This window comes from Bombina bombina, chromosome 2, assembly GCF_027579735.1.
Source record: "Bombina bombina isolate aBomBom1 chromosome 2, aBomBom1.pri, whole genome shotgun sequence".
NCBI lineage: Eukaryota > Metazoa > Chordata > Amphibia > Anura > Bombinatoridae > Bombina > Bombina bombina.
In genome coordinates, this window is record NC_069500.1 from 924,526,448 (window position 1) to 924,550,102 (window position 23,655).

Here is a 23,655-nt window from a genome sequence, read left to right on the forward strand (position 1 = left end):
CCTCCAGGCGGAGCGGGTCCATCTTCAAGACATCCGGCGCGGAGCATCCTCTTCAATCAACGTCTTCTTCAGAATGAATATCTCTTTAAGTGATGTCATCCAAGATGGCGTCCCTTAGATTCCGATTGGCTGATAGAATTCTATCAGCCAATCGGAATTAAGGTAGAAAAAAAATCATATTGGCTGCTTTCTATAATCTCGTAATCTCACTTTCAGAATTTGCTACTGGGGAACATACCTGGTAAATACAGGGGTCAAGTCGACCGGGAACGGATGGGAACGGAGTTCCTGCACTATTTTTGCAAGAGGAACTAAGTTCCCTCTGGACAGAGAACATACGCACTTCTGTAAACACTGTTGCTGCTGGTGGGAGGAGCAGTCTGGTTAGAGAGATAGTGAGATCCCCTAGTAATGGCCAGAAACACTTCCTACAATACACTGCAAGCCTGTCAGCCCTCCTGCTGTGCTATCACCCCTGTTATAAATATTATATTTTATTACCCATGGTGCTTACATTTATGTATGGCTTGCTCTGAGTTTATTTAGCTCCCCTCAGCAGAAATTTGACTATTGCACCTCAAATGGCTGAGACTCTGTGACAGAGGAGGATTATCAGGCCCAAAGCAACCATTCAACCCTTCATTGGATTTAATTTGCTTTCATTAACCAATGTGTATCGATTATATACATATAAATACAGTGTGTGTGTACGAATATGTATATGTGTGTGTGTATATATATATATACATATATATATACACAGTGTATATATACTGTTTATATATATATATATATATTCAGTATATATATATATATATATATATATCAGACATTCCAAATCTCCCTGAAGTTCAGGGAGTCTCCCTGATTGTAATAGCGGCTCCCTGATGCCAGCAAATGGAATGTAATCTTCCTGAAACTCCAAGTACCATGAACCAATGTTGCCCAAATCCGTAAAAGTGTTTTTCTTTAAGGAATGCCTTTAGTTGCTGGGACGCTTTAGAACCCTCAAAGCATGCATCAGTAACCAAAAAGCCCCCACTGATTTTAATAAAATAAAACACAAATGCTACCTTATTTACTGCACGTAATTAAACTTTGTATTCTAAAATATTTAAGCATTCAACAAGCGTACGATCACTGGAAAATAGGTTTGTTATTTGTGGTTCTGCAATAAAGCTTCTTTTTTAATGTGACTTTAGCGGGAAGCTACTTTAATGATAAGTCTATCTTATTTAGGGTTTCAAGGTGTCCAATATATAACTAGGAGGGGAGGCGGGTTACGGCACAGTAGTGGGTGAAGCTACCTCCCTGAAATGAGTATATATATATATATAAAACAATATTAATTGTGAGTTCCCCCACTTTTTTTGTAGGACTTGACCCCTGGGTAAATATATAGTTGATATGTCTCATAGGTAGGCTTACCAGAAGTCCCACTTTTACTGGGATTGTCCCGGTTTGGAGGCGCTGTCCCAGTGTCCCACCCAGTTGTTCATTCTGTCCCAGTAGGGTTGCCACCTCCAGGTTTCAAATTATGTGTCCGGGTTTCAGACCACCTGAAACCCGGACACATTATTCAAAACGACTGGACTGTGGCTCTCCAGCATAGTTGGATGCTGGTACTTTGTTACATACAGCCCTGCTTAGCTTAACGTTCGTGTCCTTCCAAGTTTACATTTAGTAATACAGGCTAAGTGAGCAGCATAGGGTTTTTTTAATTTTGTAGTACTTCTTGGTTTATTTTTCTAAGAATGTAACCCCCCCCCCCCCCCGACCCTTGGTGTCATTGCCGGTAATACACCTTTACGGGAATCATATGGGTATGACTAGGAAGTACAGACAGGCAGGATTTTTGGCATGGATCTTGCTTTACTTCATGCAGGATAGCATGTTGGCTATAATCTTCCTACATTATGGTATAGAGTAGCCTCTTAAACAGCTTTAGCAGGTACGTGTTTCTTTTTTACTTTCATTCAATGTTGTATTTATGCCTTATCAGTATTTGGCTCTGTTCCTTAATTAGACACATAAAACACATATTACACTGCAGATATTAAATTGTGAAATTGATAATTATGAAAGTGATAATTATGCTTGATGTTTGGCATTATTTAGAATCTGAGATTTAGATTGATTTATTTGCTATGACAACCTAATGGTGCCTTTTTCACTAGGGGTTGGTGTTATGGTCTATTTAAACTGTGTGATCCACTTGTTTGACTGAGGAAGGGTAGAGTATCCACGAAACATTACACACATAAAAGCTACTACTTTAAAAGGACCGGTAATTGCCACGTCCCCTTGACCACACTCCTGACCACACCACCACTGGCACCGCACCAGGTGATCCCAGTTTCACCTCTAAAAATTATGGTAAGCCTACTCATAGGCACACATCCCAACCTGCAAAAACTAATTTCAGGGAGGTGGCTTCACCCGCTACTGCGCCACCCCCTCCCCCTCCCAGTTATATATATTGGACACCTTGAAACCCTAAATAAGATACTTATCATTAAAGTAGCTTCCCACTAAAGTCACATTAAAAAAGTAGCTTTATTGCATAACCACATACAACAAACCTATTTTCCCGTGATCGTACGCTTGTTGAATGCTTAAATTAGTTTAATTACGTGCAGTAAATAAGGTAGCATTTGTGTTTTATTTTATTAGAATCAGTGGGGGCTTTTTGGTTACTGATGCATGCTTTGAGGGTTCTAAAGCGTCCCAGCACTAAAGGCATTCCTTAAAGAAGCACTTTTCCGGATTTGGGCCACATTGGATCATGGTACTTGGAGTTTCAGGGAGATTGCACTCCATTTGCTGGCATCAGTGAGCCGCTATTACAATCAGGGAGACTGCCTCAACTTCAGGGAGACTTGGGATGTCTGCATAGGTTTGTTGCGCAAATTTAAATTTACATCCCATTAAAGTGTATGGGCATTCCGTTTTGTCATTTATCCTTGTCATTACTTTTAGTACGTCCTATTTTATTTCTATGTTTCTACCTATGAAAACTCGCAGTCATACGATACATACACAACACCTCGTAAAACGTCCACACGCTAGAAAATCGTAAAGTTAAATAGGACCATTTCATAGAAGTGCACTGCTCACTAAAAAGTGCATGAATGGTAATTTATGTTATGTATTAAAACTATCTGGATTTGTATTTTATTTGTTCTGAAAAACTGAATCACTCGAGAACCATAATTCCCCTCACGTCTCAGCCCGTCGTCAACAACAGCTTTCAGGCAGGACACGCCCACTGTGTTTCTCATTGGTTGCGGGATCCTTCCCTGGAAGCTTTCCAGTGTGCGTCACATCGCTTGACAGTCGCCCCCTGCTTCTTATAGGCTGCAAACAGCGCTAGGGGGACATATGCCCAGAAGCGTCACCTGCTTTAACCAGGGGACTGCCAGTGCGCCAAAATTCAAATATTATTATAGCGGGATCTGTACTGTACGCTGCAGAATTTATACTGTGCGGTTGATATCATGGCTACCCCACCGAAAAGATTATGCGAGGAGATGTCTTTATCATCCTCATCTTCCTCCTCTCCAGGCAAGAGCAAGGTCAAGAGGATATCCATAGAGGGGAACATTGGTAAGGATGATGCAATAACTCTGTACTGAGGTACCTTTGTGTTCTTAGACGAGATGCTTTAACCATTTGGTCAGCCAGACATAATATGTTGCACATTTCACTACATGCAAATGATTTAATTTTTGTGTTACATTTGCGACCTGTTTTACACTTTTATTCTTTTACACTGTATTAGTCATTATGTAGTGCATACACTGTATTAGTCATTATGTAGTGCATACACTGTATTAGTCATTATGTAGTGCATACACTGTATTAGTCATTATGTAGTGCATACGCTGTTTTACAGTGTATGCGTTTACGAGGGCTCCATTTTATAATTTCCTTTATAAAATAGTTACATGTGTATTTTGCAATAACCTGGGCATTTTTTTGTACTTTTGCTTAGAACATTTGCTGTTGGGACAGTAAAAGATTATAATGAATGTCTGCCAGCTCTTTTGTCCTGTATACTAGCTACACTAGCTGCCTTCCGTATTCTATTCCCGCCAGCCTCTCACACCCCTGTGCCTGGCACTTGCTGTCATTGTTCCATTGCAGCTGCCATTGACAACTGCATGTCAGCAAGGCACACGCCTGAAACACATAGTTGTGAGGAGTAAATCATTCTGAAATCGGTTTATTCCCTCCATATATAGTAAGAAAGTAAGGAAGTCACATTTATACGAGTAAATTGAGACCACAATCTGCTGTAGCCTTTTTTTTTTTTTTTTTTTTAGATTTTCATATTGCAAGTTTGGCATGTTGCTTTAACAAAATGTTAAAGGGACATTAAACCCCAATTTTTTCTTTCATGATTTAGAAAGAGCATGCAGTTTTAAACAAATTTCTAATTTACTTCTATTATCTAATTTGCTTCATGATCTTGATATTCTTTGCTGAAAATCATATCTAGATAGGCTCAGTAGCTGCTGATTGGTTGCTGCACATAGATGCCTCATGTGATTGGCTCTCCCATGTGCATTGCTCTTTCTTCAGCAAAGGATATCTACAAAATTAAGCAAATTAGATAATAGAAGTAAATTGGAAAGTTGTTTAAAATTGTATTCTCTATCTGACTCATGAAAGAACAAATGTGGGTTTAGTGTCCCTTTAATATTTAGGTAACTAGAAAATAATAATAAGGTATTGTAGTGCACAACTTTAGACCAAAAACTCATAGGTGCCTAATAACCAAAAATATGACTGTTTAACCCTTAGACTGCACAGCCATTTCCTCCCCAAGTGTTGAGCTATTTTGCAGTTTTTAGATGTTGCTTATATTTAGGCCCTACTGTAGGTCATTGCCTGTATTTTTACTTTGCTGTTCTTTATCATATTTAACCCCTTAAGTGCGCATGACAACGTGATTATCATTCGCAGTAAATACAATGTGCGGATGATGACCATGTGTCGTCACGCAAGGGGTTAAATATTATAAGGACCACGAAAGTAAAAATTAAAGTTATAGTAAATGTTAACAGTTTGTATTAAACATAAATACAATATAAATCATTCTTTTCTTACCTGTTACTGCCCATTAGAAGAAATACAGTCATGCTTCTAGTAAACAGTGAAACATAATCAATATTTACAACGGAGTTGTAATTTCTATCAATGAAGAACTGTAAATGTTCAGAAAAGTATAGAGTGGTGGTCCACAAATAAAACAAAGCCTTTTCAATTATAATTAAATATTTATTGGATTGCAACAGTTCAAATGAGCATTCTTTACCATATCATTCAATTTTCATGATTCAATTTAAAGCATACAGTTTTTTTAAAATTCTTTCCATATTACTTTCATTATCAAATTCTCTTTGTCCACTTGGTATCTTTTGTTGAAAAGCCTACCAAGATAGGCTTAGGAACGTTCACACGTCTTGAGCATTATATGTTTGTAGTGCTTTCAGCAATGTTTGTAACAATGCTATACATTGTTGCCATATAGTGCTCAAATGCAGACTCCAGAGCATATCTAGATATCCTAATTTAGAAAGGATATCTAAAAAACAAAGTAAATGTAGATCGTATTTTGGAATTTTTTTAGTGCATACTTTATCTGAATCATGAAAGTTTAATTTTTGACACTGCCGGTGACTGGCTGGGCTATGTAGACTGCTCCTTCCGATTGGCCTACCGGCTTTGTCCTGCCCAGCAGTTGTAATGCTTGTGGCTCCTGAACAGAACTTGTGTGTTTTAGAAACATAGAATTTGACGTTAGATAAAAATCAAAAAGTCCCATCAAGTCTACCCATATTACTTGTTACTTTTTTCTTAGGATAGCCTTATGCATGCACCAGGCATTTTTGGAATTCCTTTACAGAATATCCTGTGATGGTAAATAAAAGCTAAGTATAAATTGCTTGTTAATTCCATGTCTGTGTATGTGTGTGTATATATATATATATATATATATATATATATATATATTTATATTTATTTAACTTTTTGTTAAAAATCTTGTTTTTTTGTGATACCATATCTTGCAATTCCCTCTCTCCCCTTTCTTTTCTGTAGTGTAGTGGTGTATAGAGCTGTCCCAAACGAGATTCACTGTTTACTGAAAGTGGCAAAAGAACATAGCTAGCAAGTGAGATCCCATCCCCTTATAAATGAGCAATATGGCGGTGCAAAAGCTATCAGGTATCCAAGTAAACGGTGAATTCTAACACAAGTTTGGATTCATTGTTTACAAGTATACCATCAGGACCCCCCTTTGGGTGCTACCGCACATGTGTTAGTAAAGTCAGTCACGCCCACACATCAAATTCAGTGAGACTTGTGGCAGCGCTTGTAGTTAGGTGACTGGCACAGATATCACCCAAAGGAAAATAAAAGACTGGATCAAGGTGGGCTGAAAAGTAGGTAAGAAACTAAAATACTGCTTATATGGGGGACCATAACCCCCAAAGCTGAAATATGTTCATATGATGAATGTGTATTTTGGTGAATTTAGAAAAAAATAGAATATTGTCATTTAATAAATAACAAAACAAAATTACCATGATTACGGCTTCTAAAATAATATTTATAACGAGTACAATCAGGTGTTATGTGTAGATAACAATTCTTTTAATTAAAAACAAAGAACTGCATATAATCTGAAGACAAATACAGCATTTACAGTCCGAACATGGTGGGCACAGTCTGCTTTGCTATACCTATAGAAATCTTTGCTTCTTTGTATTACCTTTGCAATTGAAAGTTGTTCAAATGTAAAGCATTTGGTGGGGGAGTACCACAATAAACAAATTACAAAAGCTTCCTTTTGTTAACCCTCAAACTGTAAAGCATTGGTGGGGGAGTACCACAATACACACATTTCAAAAGCTTCCTTTTGTTATCCCTCAAACTGTAAGCTAACGGCAGTACTTTCCTGCAATTGAAAGATGTTGAAATACAAAGCACTGGATTGCGGGATTATCACAATGCACAGTTACAAAGTCTTGCTTTAGTTGCCACTTAGTTGCACTGTATTGTTTCGCAGTACTTTTTTGTTGTTGTTGCTGTGTTTAACTGTCTTTGTCATAAAATTAGATCAGAATGGTAATGTTTTTTTGTTTTTTTTTACTGCAGTTATTTTTAATACAGTTTGTTGTTCTATCATATATTCTGATATTTGTTTCTATTTATGATAATGATTACGTCATCATTTTAAAATACTTTTTTTTTTCTGAAAACAGCTGCAGGTAAATCTACATTTGTAAATATTTTGAAAAAAGCCAATGAGGACTGGGAGGTTGTTCCTGAACCCATTGCCAGATGGTGTAATGTGCAAAGCAGCCAAAATGAATTTGAGGTATGAATTGTGTGATAAATGTTCCAGTCATGTAATTTATTTAATATTGTTAGCTTATGCAGTCATGTAGACATCTATTAAGAGAGAGAGAAATCTTCTTAAAGTCTTCCGTTCTTATTTATTACTTATAGTAATATGTTTCTCTCATGCTGCATTTTCTACTTATTTCCCCTGTGTTCATTGTCTTCTTTCTCCTTCATGTCTATGGGCTGATTATCAGATGTGATTTTTTTTTTTCACACGGAGGCTGCCCTCATGGAATTATCTAAAAAAGGGGCAGTTCCTGCAAGTGTCGAGATGTCTCCTTTAGAAAGTAATGAAGTTTGCTGGAAAGAAAAACTTTGCTAGGTAGAGGGAAGTTTAACAAGGGACACACTTTAAAAACTAAATCATGCATCAAAAACAGATCACATTGCACTGCTTACAATCGCCTCTATGCATGTGTTTTTCTATTAGTGTATTAAAGTGAAAGTCAATCCTAGCGTTTTGCAAACGCTAGGATTGACTATTGAAAAAAGTAAAGAGGACTTTCATTCATGAAGTATAAGATACTTCATGTAGAAAGCTCCTTTATTTGTTTCAATTGATCACCGTTTTTAGCTGCTACAGCAGCCCACGGCTAAAACATTTTTTTGCTAAGAGGTGACGTTTTCACCTCCATAGCCAATAGCCGTGCGGTAAATCCGGCTCCCATGGGCGCCAAGCTGGATTTACCACACGGCTATTGGCTAAGAGGTGAAAACGTCACCTCTTAGCAAAAATTTATTTTAGCTGTGGGCTGCTGTAGCAGCTAAAAACGGTGATTGATTGAAACAAATAAATCAGCTTTCTATATGAAGTATCTTATACTTCATGAATGAAAGTCCCCTTTATTTGTTTCAATAGTCAATCCTAGTGTTTATAAAACGCTAGGATTGACTTTCACTTTAATACACTAATAGAAAAACACATGCATAGAGGCGCTTGTAAGCAGTGCAATGTTTTTGATGCATGATTTAGTTTTTAAAGTGTGCCCCCTGTTAACTTCCCTCTACCTATCAAAGTTTTTCTTTCCAGCAAGCTTCATTACTTTTTAAAGGAGACATCTCGCCACTCGCAGGAACTGCCCCTTTTTTAGATAATTCCAAGGAGGCGGGGGAAGGGGGGCGGATCTAAGACATGTATTGAGGTCCCATTTCTTGAAAAAACCCTGCTACCCAAGTGATATCTGAAAACAAGCATTCTCTTCCCCAGTAACACATATTATCAGTAGGGGACTGCAATGATATGAGAGGGATAAACTGTTCACTATATATAGTTAGAGATTAGATTAGGGAAGAGCAAAGGGCAGACAGTGGTAATGTTATAAGTACAATGGACATAACAGTTGCATATTTAGATCCAGAGTTAGCCAAATAATCAGAGAGGATAGAGGTTCTCATATCTCCATCTAGCTGACAAATATAAATATTGCTAGGGCCACAAGACAAAATGTTCACAAGGTTGAGTCTGTGAGTTCAGACCTAATGGTCGTCATATAGGTTTGCAATGTTAGAACAAAGGCACCCTGCTGAACATGGCGGTAGCTGCACAAATGTCAGCCACAGTAGGAATGCTCATCCCACAACGGTCTTTACATACAGTTGTCTCACCAAGACGCCAGATAAATCCAGAGTTTCCCAGCATGATATGTCCATCAGATGTAGCCTCAGACCGTGGGTCATGCTGGAGTTAAGTTGTCTTCTGTGCGCACCCTCCTGAAGTATAGTAGCGCAATGGTAGGAGCTCCCACAGTCCCCGCTGGGTACCTGGACTAAGAGATCTGACCTGCACCGGGTCGCCGGTAATCCACAGGCCTCCGATTCTGCTGTGTGGGGTAAGTTAGCCGGGTGTTGATCGATATCCTCCTGAGAATCACTACGCTGTGCGCTCAAAGCTGCTGAGGGTGCCACCTCCGAGACATCGGTAGCAACTTCTGCTTGGGTATCCGCCATAATGGATAGGAGGCGGTCAAATCTGCGGGCCATCTTGCACTCGAGGTCCTCCATCCAGTTGTGCAATGCCGCTAACAGCCCCGCCATGGTCCCAGAGTCCTCATACTCCAGCAGGCACCGCTCCACAAAGCCAACTCAGGCCCTCTTACTATCGCCTTGCTGCGAAAGATGTGGCATACGTTTCTCCCAGGGAGGCCCCGAGCTCGGCCAGGCCTCAATCTATCGCTCCTCTCTGGCACTTAAAGCCGTCTTATAGATTGCCAGTGAAATCCTCAGCTATTGCAGGGCTCGTTTAGAATGGGTACATCTCTTGTGTTATGCGAATTGGCTAAATTTTATCAATTTTTTATCGTTTATTGCAGGAGCCATGTTCAAACACGTCCTCACTGCATGATAGCTGGCTCCGCCCCCCCATAATTTAAAGTTTGATGAATGAAAGTGCCCCTGTTTTTAATAGGATTATTAAAAACTGGGCACTAATTCCTCAAAGTTTACATTCACTTTAAAGTTACAAACTGAGGAAACAGGTTAATTATAACATTGTCATGTTATGTCTCAGGCTATTTTGTGAGAGCCTCAGTGTATGGAACAGTTGCTTTAAATGGAGATTAGTAGAAGCCATGTAGATTGAAAAGTAACAGATATTTATTTGAATAACAAAATTCTTAGAATGAACAAATACTTGCAGGTGAAATAAGTATGAACTATTCAGGTATGTATTGTCCACAAATGCCATGAGTGGCAAGGAACAAACTTGTAAACAGAGATGCAGATTCTAAAGTAAAGCCTTTCTCCAATAGGAACTGAAGTGCAGGAATCTGGATAAGGCAGGAAACAAACTTGTAAACAGAGATATAGATTTGAAAGTACAGTCTTTCTCCAGGTAGAAACTGAAGTGCAGGAATGCAGGTCTAGTCAAGGCAGGAAATGTTCTAGCTTGTGACAAAACAGAATCAATGTGAAGACCCAGTGCAGCCTAACATCCAGCATTAAATAGGGAGACTTTGCACAGGGTTGGCTCTGAGTAAATCCAAAATTGAGAGCACCTGTGTATTTACAAGTAAGACAAATACTCTTTAGGCTGTTCTTTTAAGCTGCACGATATTGCATTACAGTTCTCATACTGCTAGAACTGACTGTGGCTCAACACATAAACAAACAGAGTAGTAAAGCACAGAGCCATGGGTTCAAATCCCTGCACAGCCCTGTCGAGCAGAATACCTCCCAGACCTTTTCTTTTTAGTCTGGATGCTTGGTTTGGGACAGACGCCACCTCCAAAGAGCGCACTCTGGACACTCGAAGCCTGTTAAAAAATCTGAAGATCGGTTTTACGAACCAGTGTTCCATTCAAAGCCCTAATACATTCAGATGTAGTTGGTTCTTTTTCCTTGAACAGCTGCATGAGTTTGTGGACCCATAGAAAATTCCACTGTTGGCATAAACTCTTGTTATCTAATACAAAGATCGGTTCGATTTGAAGGTTCCTGATTATGCTAAGCAGCTTGCAATGCACTAGCTGAGGGGTAGAGTACCTCTGGGTAGGATATAACCTCACCATCAGAGTCATGGAATTCGTTATCTGCTTCGTATATATCCAGATCAACCATATTATCCCATTATTTCTCAGTTAATGAGTAGCTGGGTGAAGGAGGTGCGAGGAGGCGTGGATCTATAGATTTGGCAGACATCGATTCAGCTGGAAGGTTTGCCAGTTTTGTGTCTTATGAGTAACTTTCATTAGTAGGATCTCCAGCCAGGGCAGAGACAATGTAATGTGCAGGATTTCCAGGAGGTATTTTTTTGCAGAGTTCCCCAATGTGGTAGATGCAGGAACAGAGGCAGTGACATGAGTAGTGGATGTAGTTGGAGTTGTACTCCCAACGACCATCTGTTTCAAATCGGGTACCATTTCTTATAGCATGTTAGAAATGGTTGCTTGTAGAATAGATGTATTCTCGGTAGCTGGGTCATCTCCAGAGTAATTTTTCAGTTTGCTAGTGGAGGAGTTGTTCATTCCCTTAGCATCATCCTTCTTAGACTGTATTCCGACTCGATCCTCTAGGGGGGGTGTTACCGTACACCCTTAGATACGGTGACCAGTTCCCCCACTATAGAGCTTTAGTTTTCTTCACCGAGTCTTTTCCTCTTCTGTTAAGGGTTCTTTGCATCCTTTTCTTGTTCGGGAGGTAACATTAGACAAGGTTTCAGTTGGGAGACATAACGTTTCCACCAGCTCCATAAAGTTAGTCAGTATGTATAAGGATTATGGTTAGAATGGATCTCAATTGCTAGAGACAAATAAAGTAATGAATGTTTCACTACTGAGTAACAGACTATTGTATCAGCATAGACTGTTTATCTCTGAGTGAGGTTTCTCAGTTGACACAGTATGTCAAGGTAGTGTTGTAATATGACTACTGAATAATTGTAGCAATCATAAGTTGAAAAGGAACAGAGAGTAATCTGCAATGATGCATGTACTTTATAATGTAACAATTGAGCTTTTGCAGGATTTAGCTGGCAGAAACCCAGTAGGCAGCGAGAGGACAAGGAGCTGTGTTCTGCAGCTGCTGACAGCTTCTTAAGCAGCGTATAGACTGAGCGCTGTGTACTGCAGCATTAGACCGGGGAGTGTCTAGCTCTGTGCTGAACAGCTGATGTGACGTCACAGATGTCCGTAGCGCTTGTCTAGAATCAGGGAGCAAAACGAAATTGAAAACCCGGCGTGAGGGTAGGACTCACTTGAGTAAGTAAATTGGAGCTGAAAATCCTTTAGTAGTATAGTACAAGTACAATAGTACTCACATGTAACTTGTCCACAAGTAGTTACGCTAAAGAGCGGATAAGCAAACCCCTTTGCCGTAGTGCATCTCAGTGAAGGTGTTACAGGTAGAGCTGTATAGCATATGGTGGAACGATTAACAGCGTCCTTGTATAGAGGAGTTAGTGTTAAGTTGTATTGACAAACAAATTATTCTCAATAGAGAGAGATACGAAGTCCTGAAACAAACCAGACTACAGCTGGTATTTGTAATCCAATATGTTGAACGAAAGTTCTTTTAATATTTAGATCTCCAGAGGGAGTAAGCAAACAGTGCACTGTGCTTAGCTGAAATGTACTCAATAACTAAGCACTTGTTTGGGGCGTGGTGGTGCTTTAAGTACAGGTGTAAAGAGGTAACCAGTAGCAGAAGGTAAAACCAGGAGTGGAATCATTACAGTATGTCCTTGATAAACTTCAATACTGATTCCAATGCAGCAATATTCCCAGAGGGCTCTCTTTTAGGGTCTTCACATTCTGTCATGTTATGTCTCAGGCTATTTTGTGAGAGCCTCAGTGTCTGGAACAGTTGCTTTAAATGGAGATTAGTAGAAGCCATGTAGATTGAAAAGTAACAGATATTTATCTAAATAACAAAATTCTTAGAATGAACAAATACTTGCAGGTAAATTAAGTACGAACTATTCAGGTATGTATTGTCTACAAATGCCAGGGGTGGCAAGGAACAAACTTGTAAACAGAGATGCAGATTCTAAATTAAAGTCTTTTTCCAGGTAGAAACTGAAGTGCAGGAATCCAGGTACAGTCAAGGCGGAAAGTGTTCTGGCTTGTGACAAAACAGAATCAATGTGAAGACCCAGTGCAGCCTAACAGCCAGCATTAAATATTGAGGCTTTGCACAAGGTTGACTCTGAGTAAATTCAAAATTGAGAGCACCTGTGTTTTGCACAGGTGTAATTTACAAGTAAGACCAATACTCTTTAGGATGTACTTTTAAGCTGCATGATATTGAATTATAGTTCCCAGACTGCTAGAACAACACATAAGCAAACAGAGTAGTAAGGCACAGACCACAGGTTCATTTTTAAGTATATCACTATTCAAGGTTATGTTTGTGAAAAAAAGTTTCTGATGCAAATATTGTGTCAGCATATGAACCTCTCACCAGATATCTGCCAGGTGCTGAAAACAAGAAACAAATAGTCTTTCCGAATGATTCAGAAGCTTTCCGGCCATAGCCACATGTGGTGTCTGTACTTGCGAGTAATGTTGTTTCATCTAGTAGTGCATGGTGCAAAATTCCTATCTCCAGTGCTTGACTATAAGGTCATTTCTCATAGATGGTTATCAACAGTTTTTCTAGTTTTGAGTATAACGTTTCCAAACGGCTTAGTCTTCACCCTTCATGACTTATCTCAGGTAGGCTGCTGTAAGGAGTTGTAGGTATCTTTTTAAGATGATTGGGGGGGGTGGGGGTTACAGCCTTGTGGTTAGCCTCCACTGTAGGCTTCTACTGTCCTATCCACTGCTCCAAGATCATTGACACAGCAAATTTCGTGATTTTCAGATCCTTCATATGTGAGGAATGTGCAAATTCTCCTTTTTGCAATAAATGCTGTGAATTGAAACTGATAATCGGCAGATTATTCATTTTTCCTTAAGAGCTCATGGAGATGCGTCCTCTCTGGAATGCTGCTTGGACATGCCCCTGATTGGATTTTTTTTTAAATTATATCTTGAAAAAAATGGATTTCAACATTCAGTTTTGGCATCCTTTAATTTCAGCTGTAGGATACACAAGCATACTATTACTAGTTTGTAGTACATTTTTAAGGTAGTTAGCCTTACTTTATGGTCTCCTTTTTGCAAAACAGTAATCTAATGCAGTGTTCTCCATTGAAAATGTTTCCAGTCGGGTGACATTAACAATAAGCTGGGTGGGGGTAGTGTAATACTTTGCAATATTATTACAGTTTCTGTTATTTATAAATGTTACTTAAGCTACCTAAAGCACAACTCCAACTCCATTGCATAATTTAACATATAATTGATTGATTGAATGATAATCTGTGCAACAAACATTGAAATAAATTTAATATTGGCTAATTTTAGCTTAAAGGGACGGTCTAGGCCAAAATAAACTTTCATGATTCAGATAGAGCATGTCATTTTAAACAATTTTCCAATTTACTTTTATCACCAATTTTGCTTTGTTCTTTTGGTATTCTTAGTTGAAAGCTTAACCTAGGAGGTTCATATGCTAATTTCTTAGACCTTGAAGGCCACCTCTTTTCAGAATGCATTTTAACAGTTTTTCACCACTAGAGGGTGTTAGTTCATGTTTTTCATATAGATAACACTGTGCTCGTGCACGTGAAGTTATCTGAGAGCAGGCACTGATTGGCTAAACTGCAAGTTTGTCAAAAGGGGCAGTTTGCAGAGGCTTAGATACAAGATAATCACAGAGGTTAAAAGTATATTAATATAACTGTGTTGGTTATGCAAAACTGGGGAATGGGTAATAAAGGGATTATCTATCTTTTAAAACAATAAAAATTCTGGTGTAGACTGTCCCTTTAATATTGACTTACATTTTTGCTTGGTTGTGTGCCCATTAAACAGGCCCTTGTTTGCCAAAATCAATTTTTTGGTAATCACACCCTTACATCAGGAATGGAAATACACAAATGAGCAGAAGATAGTTGTGTGTTTTTTTTTATTTTTTATAATACATCTAAATAAAGACTGCATTAGAAAAAAACTGATAAAGTGTCAGGATTCTTCCTACCTTGGTGTCAGCTACTGTCCCTTTAAGTGGTAACTGCCTTCCCTATATAAGGCACCTCCTCCTATCCTTCTTTCCTGGATTAATCTAGTCTATAGACTGAGTAAGGCTGCATCACTTACTTCAGTCATCTCTGCTCTGTCCTCGCTATTCAGCTAACAAGCTGTGGGAGACCGGCCGGTCAGTGACATCATCAGCTACAGCCGAATCCGCTGCATGCCTCTCTCCCTGCTCCCTGCCAGCTCACGCTTACCAGCTCAGAGAATTCGCTGGTTGTTCAACTATCCTCTATATGACTGTAACATAGAGGCCTCAGCTCCGGACTCAAGTAACTTCCAACACTGGATCTACAGCTCCGGACTCCTCTCTCCCTGTTTAGGCAGAATCAGCTGATCTCTCAGTTCCACAACAAACAGGTCGTATGCTGCTTATAAGTAGTAACATTTCTCCAGCAATGCAATATAGTTAATCTTCCATATACCGGTTCCTAAGTGCTACTTTGTTTCAAGCTTTACTTCTACATATAACTTTGCATATATTGGTTCTCCTGATTCCTATTAATGTGTATGCCTAATGCTGTTTGCCAAATTCCTTATATTAGTTTCCTCTATCAGATATCTCTGCAAGTCCACTGTTAACTGTTTTGCCACATGTTTCTTGTTCAGATCCACCGGTGTGTTCTCTGAAGTTATCTCTGTGGCTATAAAAAGACAGAGGGTTAACATTACACTATAGATTATAGTTGTTATCCCTTCTGTCACATATCCATAAGAAACTACTAGAAGCTGAACTTAGTGGTTATAAGCATATTCTGTTTGAATCTATACCTGATCTATATCAGGAGTGTGACATAAAGTGACATGTAAAGTAAACAAATATAAAATAATGATTTCTTCTGGAAAAACTGCCATACCTCTCAATAATCCTAAATTCTGAGTGACAAAAATATACTGTAAAAACTCACCACTCCAGCTAAACAAAATAAAGTAATGTAAGTAGTTTTGCTATGTCGAAACTAGTGTTCCCAATGCCACAGGTTTCCTGTAAATGATAGTAATGGTTGTTACCCTAGAAAATAATTTATTTTCAAAGGGCCATTGCTGCAGCCAATTTTGAGATTATTATACTGTATCAGACTGATATACTTCAGGAGGGTTTTTCTCTTTGAAAAGCACAATTAGGCTAAAATAAGCTACTCCCAGATGGTAACTAGACCATAGAACAAGCCACAAGCTGTAGTTCATTCCTGGACGAATGCTTCTCTTTCTGTTTGTAGGTCTATAGATTTTAAAGTAAATTCATCAAAAAGCTTTTGGAAGCTACATAAAATGCTAGTAATGGCAAACCTGACAACACCATTCTGTTAATAACTGTAATATGTTCTGTCCATAATTTACTTTGTTTTATAGTTTGAATGAATAGTGCTGTCATATTGTAATAATATTAATAAGAAAACAGTAACAATTGACCTACAAGTCAACAATTTAGCTTGCAATAAAGAAAAACCAACAAAACGTAATGAATGCTAAACTAGCTAAACATATTGATCAAGTACCATTACAGTAAAATTGCATAATCAACAAGTGCATATGAAAAAGACAATGCAACATTTGCACTTGCCGGCCCCAGTATCATGTGACAGAAACTAGCCAATCACAGACTTATATATGTATACACTGAACTCTTGCACATACTCAGTATTGTATTGGGTACTTGTAAAGCGCGGCTAATCACCCGTAAGGGTCTCAAGGCGCTGCTCATTTTATCGACCTCGGAAGAATGACAGGCTGAGTGGACCTCGCCGGGGATCGAACCTGCAACCCTTGGGTTACTACAGAGTTCAGCCACAGTGCCTTAGCATGCTGAGCTATCTGTCCGGCCTTATTTTCAGTAGTAAGTAGCTGGTGCTTCAGAAAGAGTACATATAAAAAGATTGCACAATTTGATAATGGAAGTAAATTGGAAAGTCTCTTAAAACTGCATGCTCTGTCTGAATCATTTAAAGTTTAATTGTAACTTTAGTGTCCCTTAAAACTTTTTTTGTTTAACATTACATATATAAAAAGTACATATACATAAATGGAACACAATAGTATATATTATTCTTTAATATTAAATGGTTGGACATATTCTGTAGCCTTGTAGACAGGGTAAAAGGGAGCATGTTAGATAAATATTGAGGAAACTAATATAGGTTTTTGTAAATAGATATGTAAAGTAATCCGAAATGTTAAGCAAGATTGAGCTTGATTACGAGTGGAGCAGTAGTTTGTGCTCACGTTAAAGCGGTAAAACCGATAGAAGTAATTTTTTGCACTCAGAGATTTGTGCTCGTATTGCGGCCACACAGCCTTGAAAACCGGATATCTCTCACGCGCTAACGATAGTGCTTCATTCATTATCTAGCCCATTATTAAAATGCTATTCTTGTCTTGGCTTATCATATATCTTTGTCAATACTGTGTGTATGTATTTTTATGTAACCACATGTATACAGTTTTACATTATTAACTGCTTTGGCTTTTCCATTGAAACTATATTTGTGTTCTGGGCAACATATACTTTAACTAGACAGACATGTGTGATATGTCCAATACTTAATAAGCTTTTGTAACACAAGTTAACATTTTTGCTTGAACAGGAGCTAACCACATCCCAGAAAAGTGGAGGTAATCTTCTCCAGATGATGTATGAGAAGCCGGAACGCTGGTCCTTTACCTTTCAAGCCTATGCTTGTCTGAGCCGCATCCGAGCACAGCTGAAAGCTTTTGGTGGTAAACTGAAGGAAGCTGAGAATCCTGTGCTTTTTTATGAGCGTTCCGTTTACAGTGATAGGTGAGCAAAATTTCATCTAAATGTTGTTATATACCAATGTGCCTTTAAATAGAAGTGGCAACGTATAAAGTTTCCTTATCACTTTCCAAAATGCTTGTAAATGTTAAAATTACCAGTTTTAGCTTCCCAAATCTTTTTTTTTTTTTTTTTTAATTCACTTTAAATTAAATACATTCTTTAAAATGAGGAAGCCCGCATGGGGAAATTAAAGACAGATAAGGAAGCAAAAGAAAATGTTCTGCAGTCCCATGCAAAATCTTCTTAGAATGGTGTGTTTCACCTGATTTTTAATTAAAGATTCATGGAGTAGTGATAGTTGAGCTATCATTTAGTTATACATTTTAATCAGAGAAGGGATTATTTTTAAATTAGATTTATTAGAATATTGTTGCTTAATAGTGAATTGTGCAAATTATTTCACTCCCTAATATTTATTTACTTATTGCACCAGGAAAAACATATTAATAACTAACAAAAGGATGTTTAGTTACCATAAGATAACTGGTATAATTGCATCTTCTGCTGGTGTTATACAACTAAACTAACCGGACACCAATATTCTTTTCAGATATATTTTTGCTTCCAACTTGTATGAGGCAGAATGCATGAATGAAACAGAATGGACAGTTTACCAGGACTGGCATGAGTGGATGAATTCTCAGTTTGGTGCAGATCTTGAACTAGATGCAATAATTTATCTTCGAGCAATTCCTGAGGTAATAAGGCAGACATTACTAAGATCAAATGGTAGTGTGAATAGATTTTCTACACAACCTTCTGAGAAAGGTGTGAGATTATGCACACTGACCTATATTCTTGTATCCATGTACACAATCACTGCTACCTTTTTGCTTACTAGGACTCGGGGTATGGACATTTCTTCTGTGTAATGATAAACTATATCTTCTGGTACTGCCAGGTGTTTACTGGTAATCATGTTTAGGCTAATTGAAACAAATATTAGTAGAGAAAGTGAAAATTGACTACACTGTTTTTATGCACATCCTTTTTTGAAGTCTTTGGAAGAAACATACACAAGACAAAATAAAACAGTTCCACATGTTTCAGTATGTTCAAAGACAAGATGATAAACTTTATAAAACAGATAACAACATGTAACAGTTGCATTTATATTGGGCAGTTCTAATTGATGCATGTTATTGGCGTTCTATATTGGTTTTATGAACTGTATGCTTACCTGCTTCTGACAATCAAAAGGTTTAATGGCTGTTTATTAGTGTAGTTTACATGTACTTAAAATAATTAAAGGGAAAGTTATCCCTGTGAGACTGTTACTTTATAAGCTAATTTATAACTCTATAATTGACCTCTGCAAAGAACAGGTTTTTAAAAGCAGGGAAACTAAAGTTGCTTGAAGAAGTGCATATGTTTAAACATCTAATATAATTTTAACAAGTACTGAATATTGTCAGGATATTCTTTGCTTTGCATACATCATATCTAGCATTTGATGTCTAATGCCCTTTTAAAGGGACAGTCAAGTCCAAAATAAACTTTCATGTTTCAAATGTAATTTTAAACAACTTTCCAATTTACTTTTATCACCAATTTTGCTTTGTTCTCTTGGTATTCTTAGTTGAAAGCTAAACCTAGGAAGGCTCATATGATGATTTCTAAGCCCTCGAAGGACGCCTCTGAGCACATGCTTTTTTATTTGCTTTTCACAACAGGGGAGAGCTAGTTCATGTCAGCCGTATAGATAACGTGATCACGCCCGTGGCTTGTGGCAGACAATGCACTTATTGGCTAAAATGCAAGTCAATAGATAATAAATAAAATGTCATGTGATAGGGGGGCTGTCAGAAGATGCTTAGATACAGGTTAATCACAGAGGTAAAAAGTATATTAATATAACAGTGTGTGGGGAATGGGTAATAAAAGGATTATCTATCTTTTTAAACAATAAAAATTCTAGTAAACATCTTGTAATTATATTTCTCTTGTGTTACTATAGATATAGAATAACATATCAGCCAATTCTTAAAGGGACACTGAACCCAATTTTTTTCTTTCATGATTTAGAAAGAGCATGCAATTATATAATAGAAGTAAATTGGAAATTTTGTTTAAAATTGCATTCTCTCTCTGATTCACGAAAGAAAAAAATGTGGGTTTCATGTCCCTTTCTACTGAAATTATTTTTAATAGCCAAGATGTTGGCGATTGCTTTGTTTTGCAAAATTTGCAGTTATCTAATGATGCCAATCAGGGACAGATATGTTATCTTGAGAGGTCAGCAGGATACAGGTTAAGTTCTGAGAATAAGAGAGTGCTTTATTTTCAGAGATAACTTACATGAAATGGGAGCAAAATAAATAGTGGAAGTTTATTGCAAAATTGTTGCATTTCGCATAGCTAAACATTTTATATAAAAATCTGTTTACTGTCTCTTAGCTTTTTCATTCATTAAACTATCTTACTGTTATTTCTGTTGGTGTAACTGCTTAATTTTTACTGTAGAAATGTTTAGAAAGAATATATTCTCGGGGAAGGGAAGAGGAGCAAGGAATTCCTATGGAATACCTGGAGAAACTTCATTACAAACATGAGTGCTGGTTACATCACAAGACCATGAGGTAGGTAGTAGACATTTTATGTATTTTTCGACTTCAGTCAGATCACAAATGAAACAAATCTGCATTTTTTTTTCCCAGGGCTCTCTTATATTTTACTTCAATATCGCTGGAACCTAATTTTAGACATTCCAAGGCAGACTTTTCATACATGCATGTTAAATATTTTGAAACGCATATAGCTGATAGAAAAGTAAAAGTATAATAATAACTAGTATTTATATAGCGCCTTTCTCCCAGTGGGACTCATATTGCTTTTTCAGCGTTCGCTCTCAGAATTAACCAAATCGGCAGCTGAATAGTTGTTGTTATTACCCAATTTAATGGTACTCATTTTAAGACCTCGTAAGGATGAAGGGCTGAGTCAGCCCGGCCAGGATTTGAACCTGTGACCTTGGATCTTTTAAACAGGCTTTTTTTTGTAGTCAGGGCATTTACCAACTGAGCTACCTCACTGGTATAAAGATATAGGGGTCGATCCGATATAGATCGTAGTTTGCGGCGCAAGCGAGGGAACCCGCGTCGCCCGCAGTTTCAGCTTGCAACTCGAGCTATCCCATATACTGCGCCGTCAGATGCTAAAGTGCCGTAAGTCAGATAAACCAGCGATGTCCAGAAATCTGCGCAAGTACAAATTTCTGGCGTCGCCAGTGACTTACGGCACGTTAGAAACTGCCGGCGCCTACAAAACCTGACTAAAGTCTAAATCACCCGCACTGTCTAACACGCCTCCCTAACATAGCCCGACACGTCTAACCCTCTATCCGCTATCCCCCCTCACTATCCTAACAATAAAATATGTATTAACCCCTAAACCGCCGCTCCCAGAGCCTGCCGCAACCTAATAAAATTATTAACCCCTAAACCGCCGCCAGCTATATTAAATCTATAGGATTCTATCAGCCAATCGGAATTAAGGTAGAAAAATCTGATTGGCTGATTGAATCAGCCAATCAGATTCAAGTTCAATCCGATTGGCTGAATCAATCAGCCAATCGGATTTAACTTGAATCTGATTGGCTGATTCAATCAGCCAATCAGATTTTTCTACCTTAATTCCGATTTAGGGGACTATCTAACAAGCTCTGTATGGAGCTTGAGGGCCCGTGTTTCTGGCGAGCCTTCACGCTCGCCAGAAACGCCAGTTATGAAGCAGCGGTCTAAAGACCGTTGCTCCATAACCTGTCCGCCTGCTCTGAGGAGGCAGACAGACATCGCTGCAATTCAACCCGATCGAATACGATCGGGTTGATTGACAGCCTCCTAGTAGTGGCCGATTGGCGCGTATTGCTCTCCGCATTCAGAGAGGTCTGTTGGACATGATCCGCAATGTCGGATCATGTCCGACAGGCCTTTCATAAATAGGCCCCTTAGAGCAGTGGTTTTTAACCTTTTTTTTGCCGTGGCACACTTTTTTACATTAAAAAATCCTGTGGCACACCACCATCCCAAAATTTAAAAAAAATCACACATTGTAGCCTAATACAGCATATATATGTACACATACACACAAACACACACATACTGTATGTATTGTGCTGTTATGCCATGCCTCCTACAAACTACCCCTGCACTGGGAGTAAAAAACAAGCAAAGTTTAAAAAATATGTCACACTGTTGTCAGTCTGCCGTGGCACACCTGAGGATCTCTCACGGCACACTGGTTGAAAAACACTGCCTTAGAGGATTCTTGTGCTCCATATTTGAAATATTTAAATAGTATGCAAGATTTACATTGTGCATTCAGTATTAATATTTTCTCTCCAACAGGATAGACTTTGAGTACCTACAAGATATTCCTATCCTAACGTTGGATGTAAATGAAGATTTTAAAGATGACAAGAAAAAACAAGAGTGTTTAATTGAAAAAGTAAGTTTAATCTATTTTGCAAGGAAAGTGCAAAGTTCTTTTTTTTTGTTTTTAAAACCAGAGGTCTATGTATGGTAATCTTATAGTCAATCTTTCTTTGTGTCCAATTAAATAAGGCTCTTATTAAACAGTGAGCTGAAACAACTTGTGTTTTAGCCTCTTGAATAGCCATACCCTTGATAACCTATAGTTTTCTAGAGTTTACTATTCATTACACATTAAAATGAAGAAATTAATTTAATAATTACTCATTTCAAAGTTTGAACACCCATAGTTAAAATAACAAATTTTTACAAAAGCTGAATAACATGTTTACAGTAGTACATTGATTTTTTTTTTGAAAGAACAATTTAAGACTGTTTTTCTTTATTTCTTACATTAAAAAGGACGAATGTATTTTATCTTACAGGTTAAAGAATTTTTGAGCACTCTATAGCATAATGAAGACAAACTGACCTGCGCCTGTTTCAGAAATGGGGTCCTGTTGATAAAAAAGATGGCACTTGTTTGACTGTATTTTTTTCTTTTTTGCAACAGCATTTTTTTAAACTTAGATCCATGCTCTGTTTTAAGCCCTTCACTGTAAGATAGGGAATTGGTAATCAGCCAAGGGTTTTATGTTTTTTTGGGGGTTTGTTTTTTAAATTAAAACACAGTATTTTAAAAGGAATGTATGCAATCATGGGCATTCCATATATTTATGATCAACTGCTTCATGTATTTAAACCAACTTGAGTGTGTAAATATTAATGAGTGGGGGGATTTTTTTTTAGGTCTGTTTAAAAAAAAAATTATAAAAAAAAATAAAATATTTTTTTGTTCTATGGGGTTGATTGTTATGCTTACCTGTGTGTACAAATTTGAAGCACATGTAGGCAACCCTTTTTGTACATTTCTAAACAATGTCAAAATAAAATATATTCTTACATTTTTAATTATACATTTAATGGCAATATAATGTAATATTGAACAAAGGAAGGGCACGTTAAGCACGTAATACATTGGAACCTTGTTTCAAAAAATGTCTTTTCAAATGGACAATGTTTTGCATATTTGACGCTTAATAAATGAGATCAGGAGTGATAAATCATCATAAAGACACAGTAACTATAAAGTCATGGAGTTAATTTACATATATTTTGCTGCTATTATTTACTTGTATTTGTATTGTACAGCAACAGCAAATTTGTGTACAGCTGTGTTTGAAAGATCTGTATGGTCATCCATGCTCATATTTACATCTTCAATACAATTGAACCCAAAGTGCTTTGCTTATTATAATCACCTACATTTATGTCATGTTTAAATCACTTTGAGTCGCTGTAATCTAAAATCCAATCTTCCCCCTTCATAAAAAAAATATGCATGAATCATGTGCTGTTAAATGGACGGTTAAGTCCTAATTAAACGTTCATGATTCAGATAGGG

At 37.7% G+C, this 23,655-nt stretch overlaps 1 protein-coding gene across 1 annotated transcript; it reads left to right on the forward strand.

The window, feature by feature from the left end:
* Nucleotides 1–3,361: 3,361 nt before the first annotated feature.
* On the forward strand, nt 3,362–23,162 carry DCK (deoxycytidine kinase). The gene is made up of 7 exons (XM_053703347.1): nt 3,362–3,606; nt 7,272–7,387; nt 17,570–17,763; nt 18,332–18,479; nt 20,245–20,360; nt 22,128–22,227; nt 22,637–23,162. Exons 1-7 carry the CDS (start codon nt 3,498–3,500, stop codon nt 22,661–22,663), a joined length of 810 nt encoding a protein of 269 aa, XP_053559322.1. The 5' UTR covers nt 3,362–3,497; the 3' UTR covers nt 22,664–23,162.
* Nucleotides 23,163–23,655: the final 493 nt, after the last annotated feature.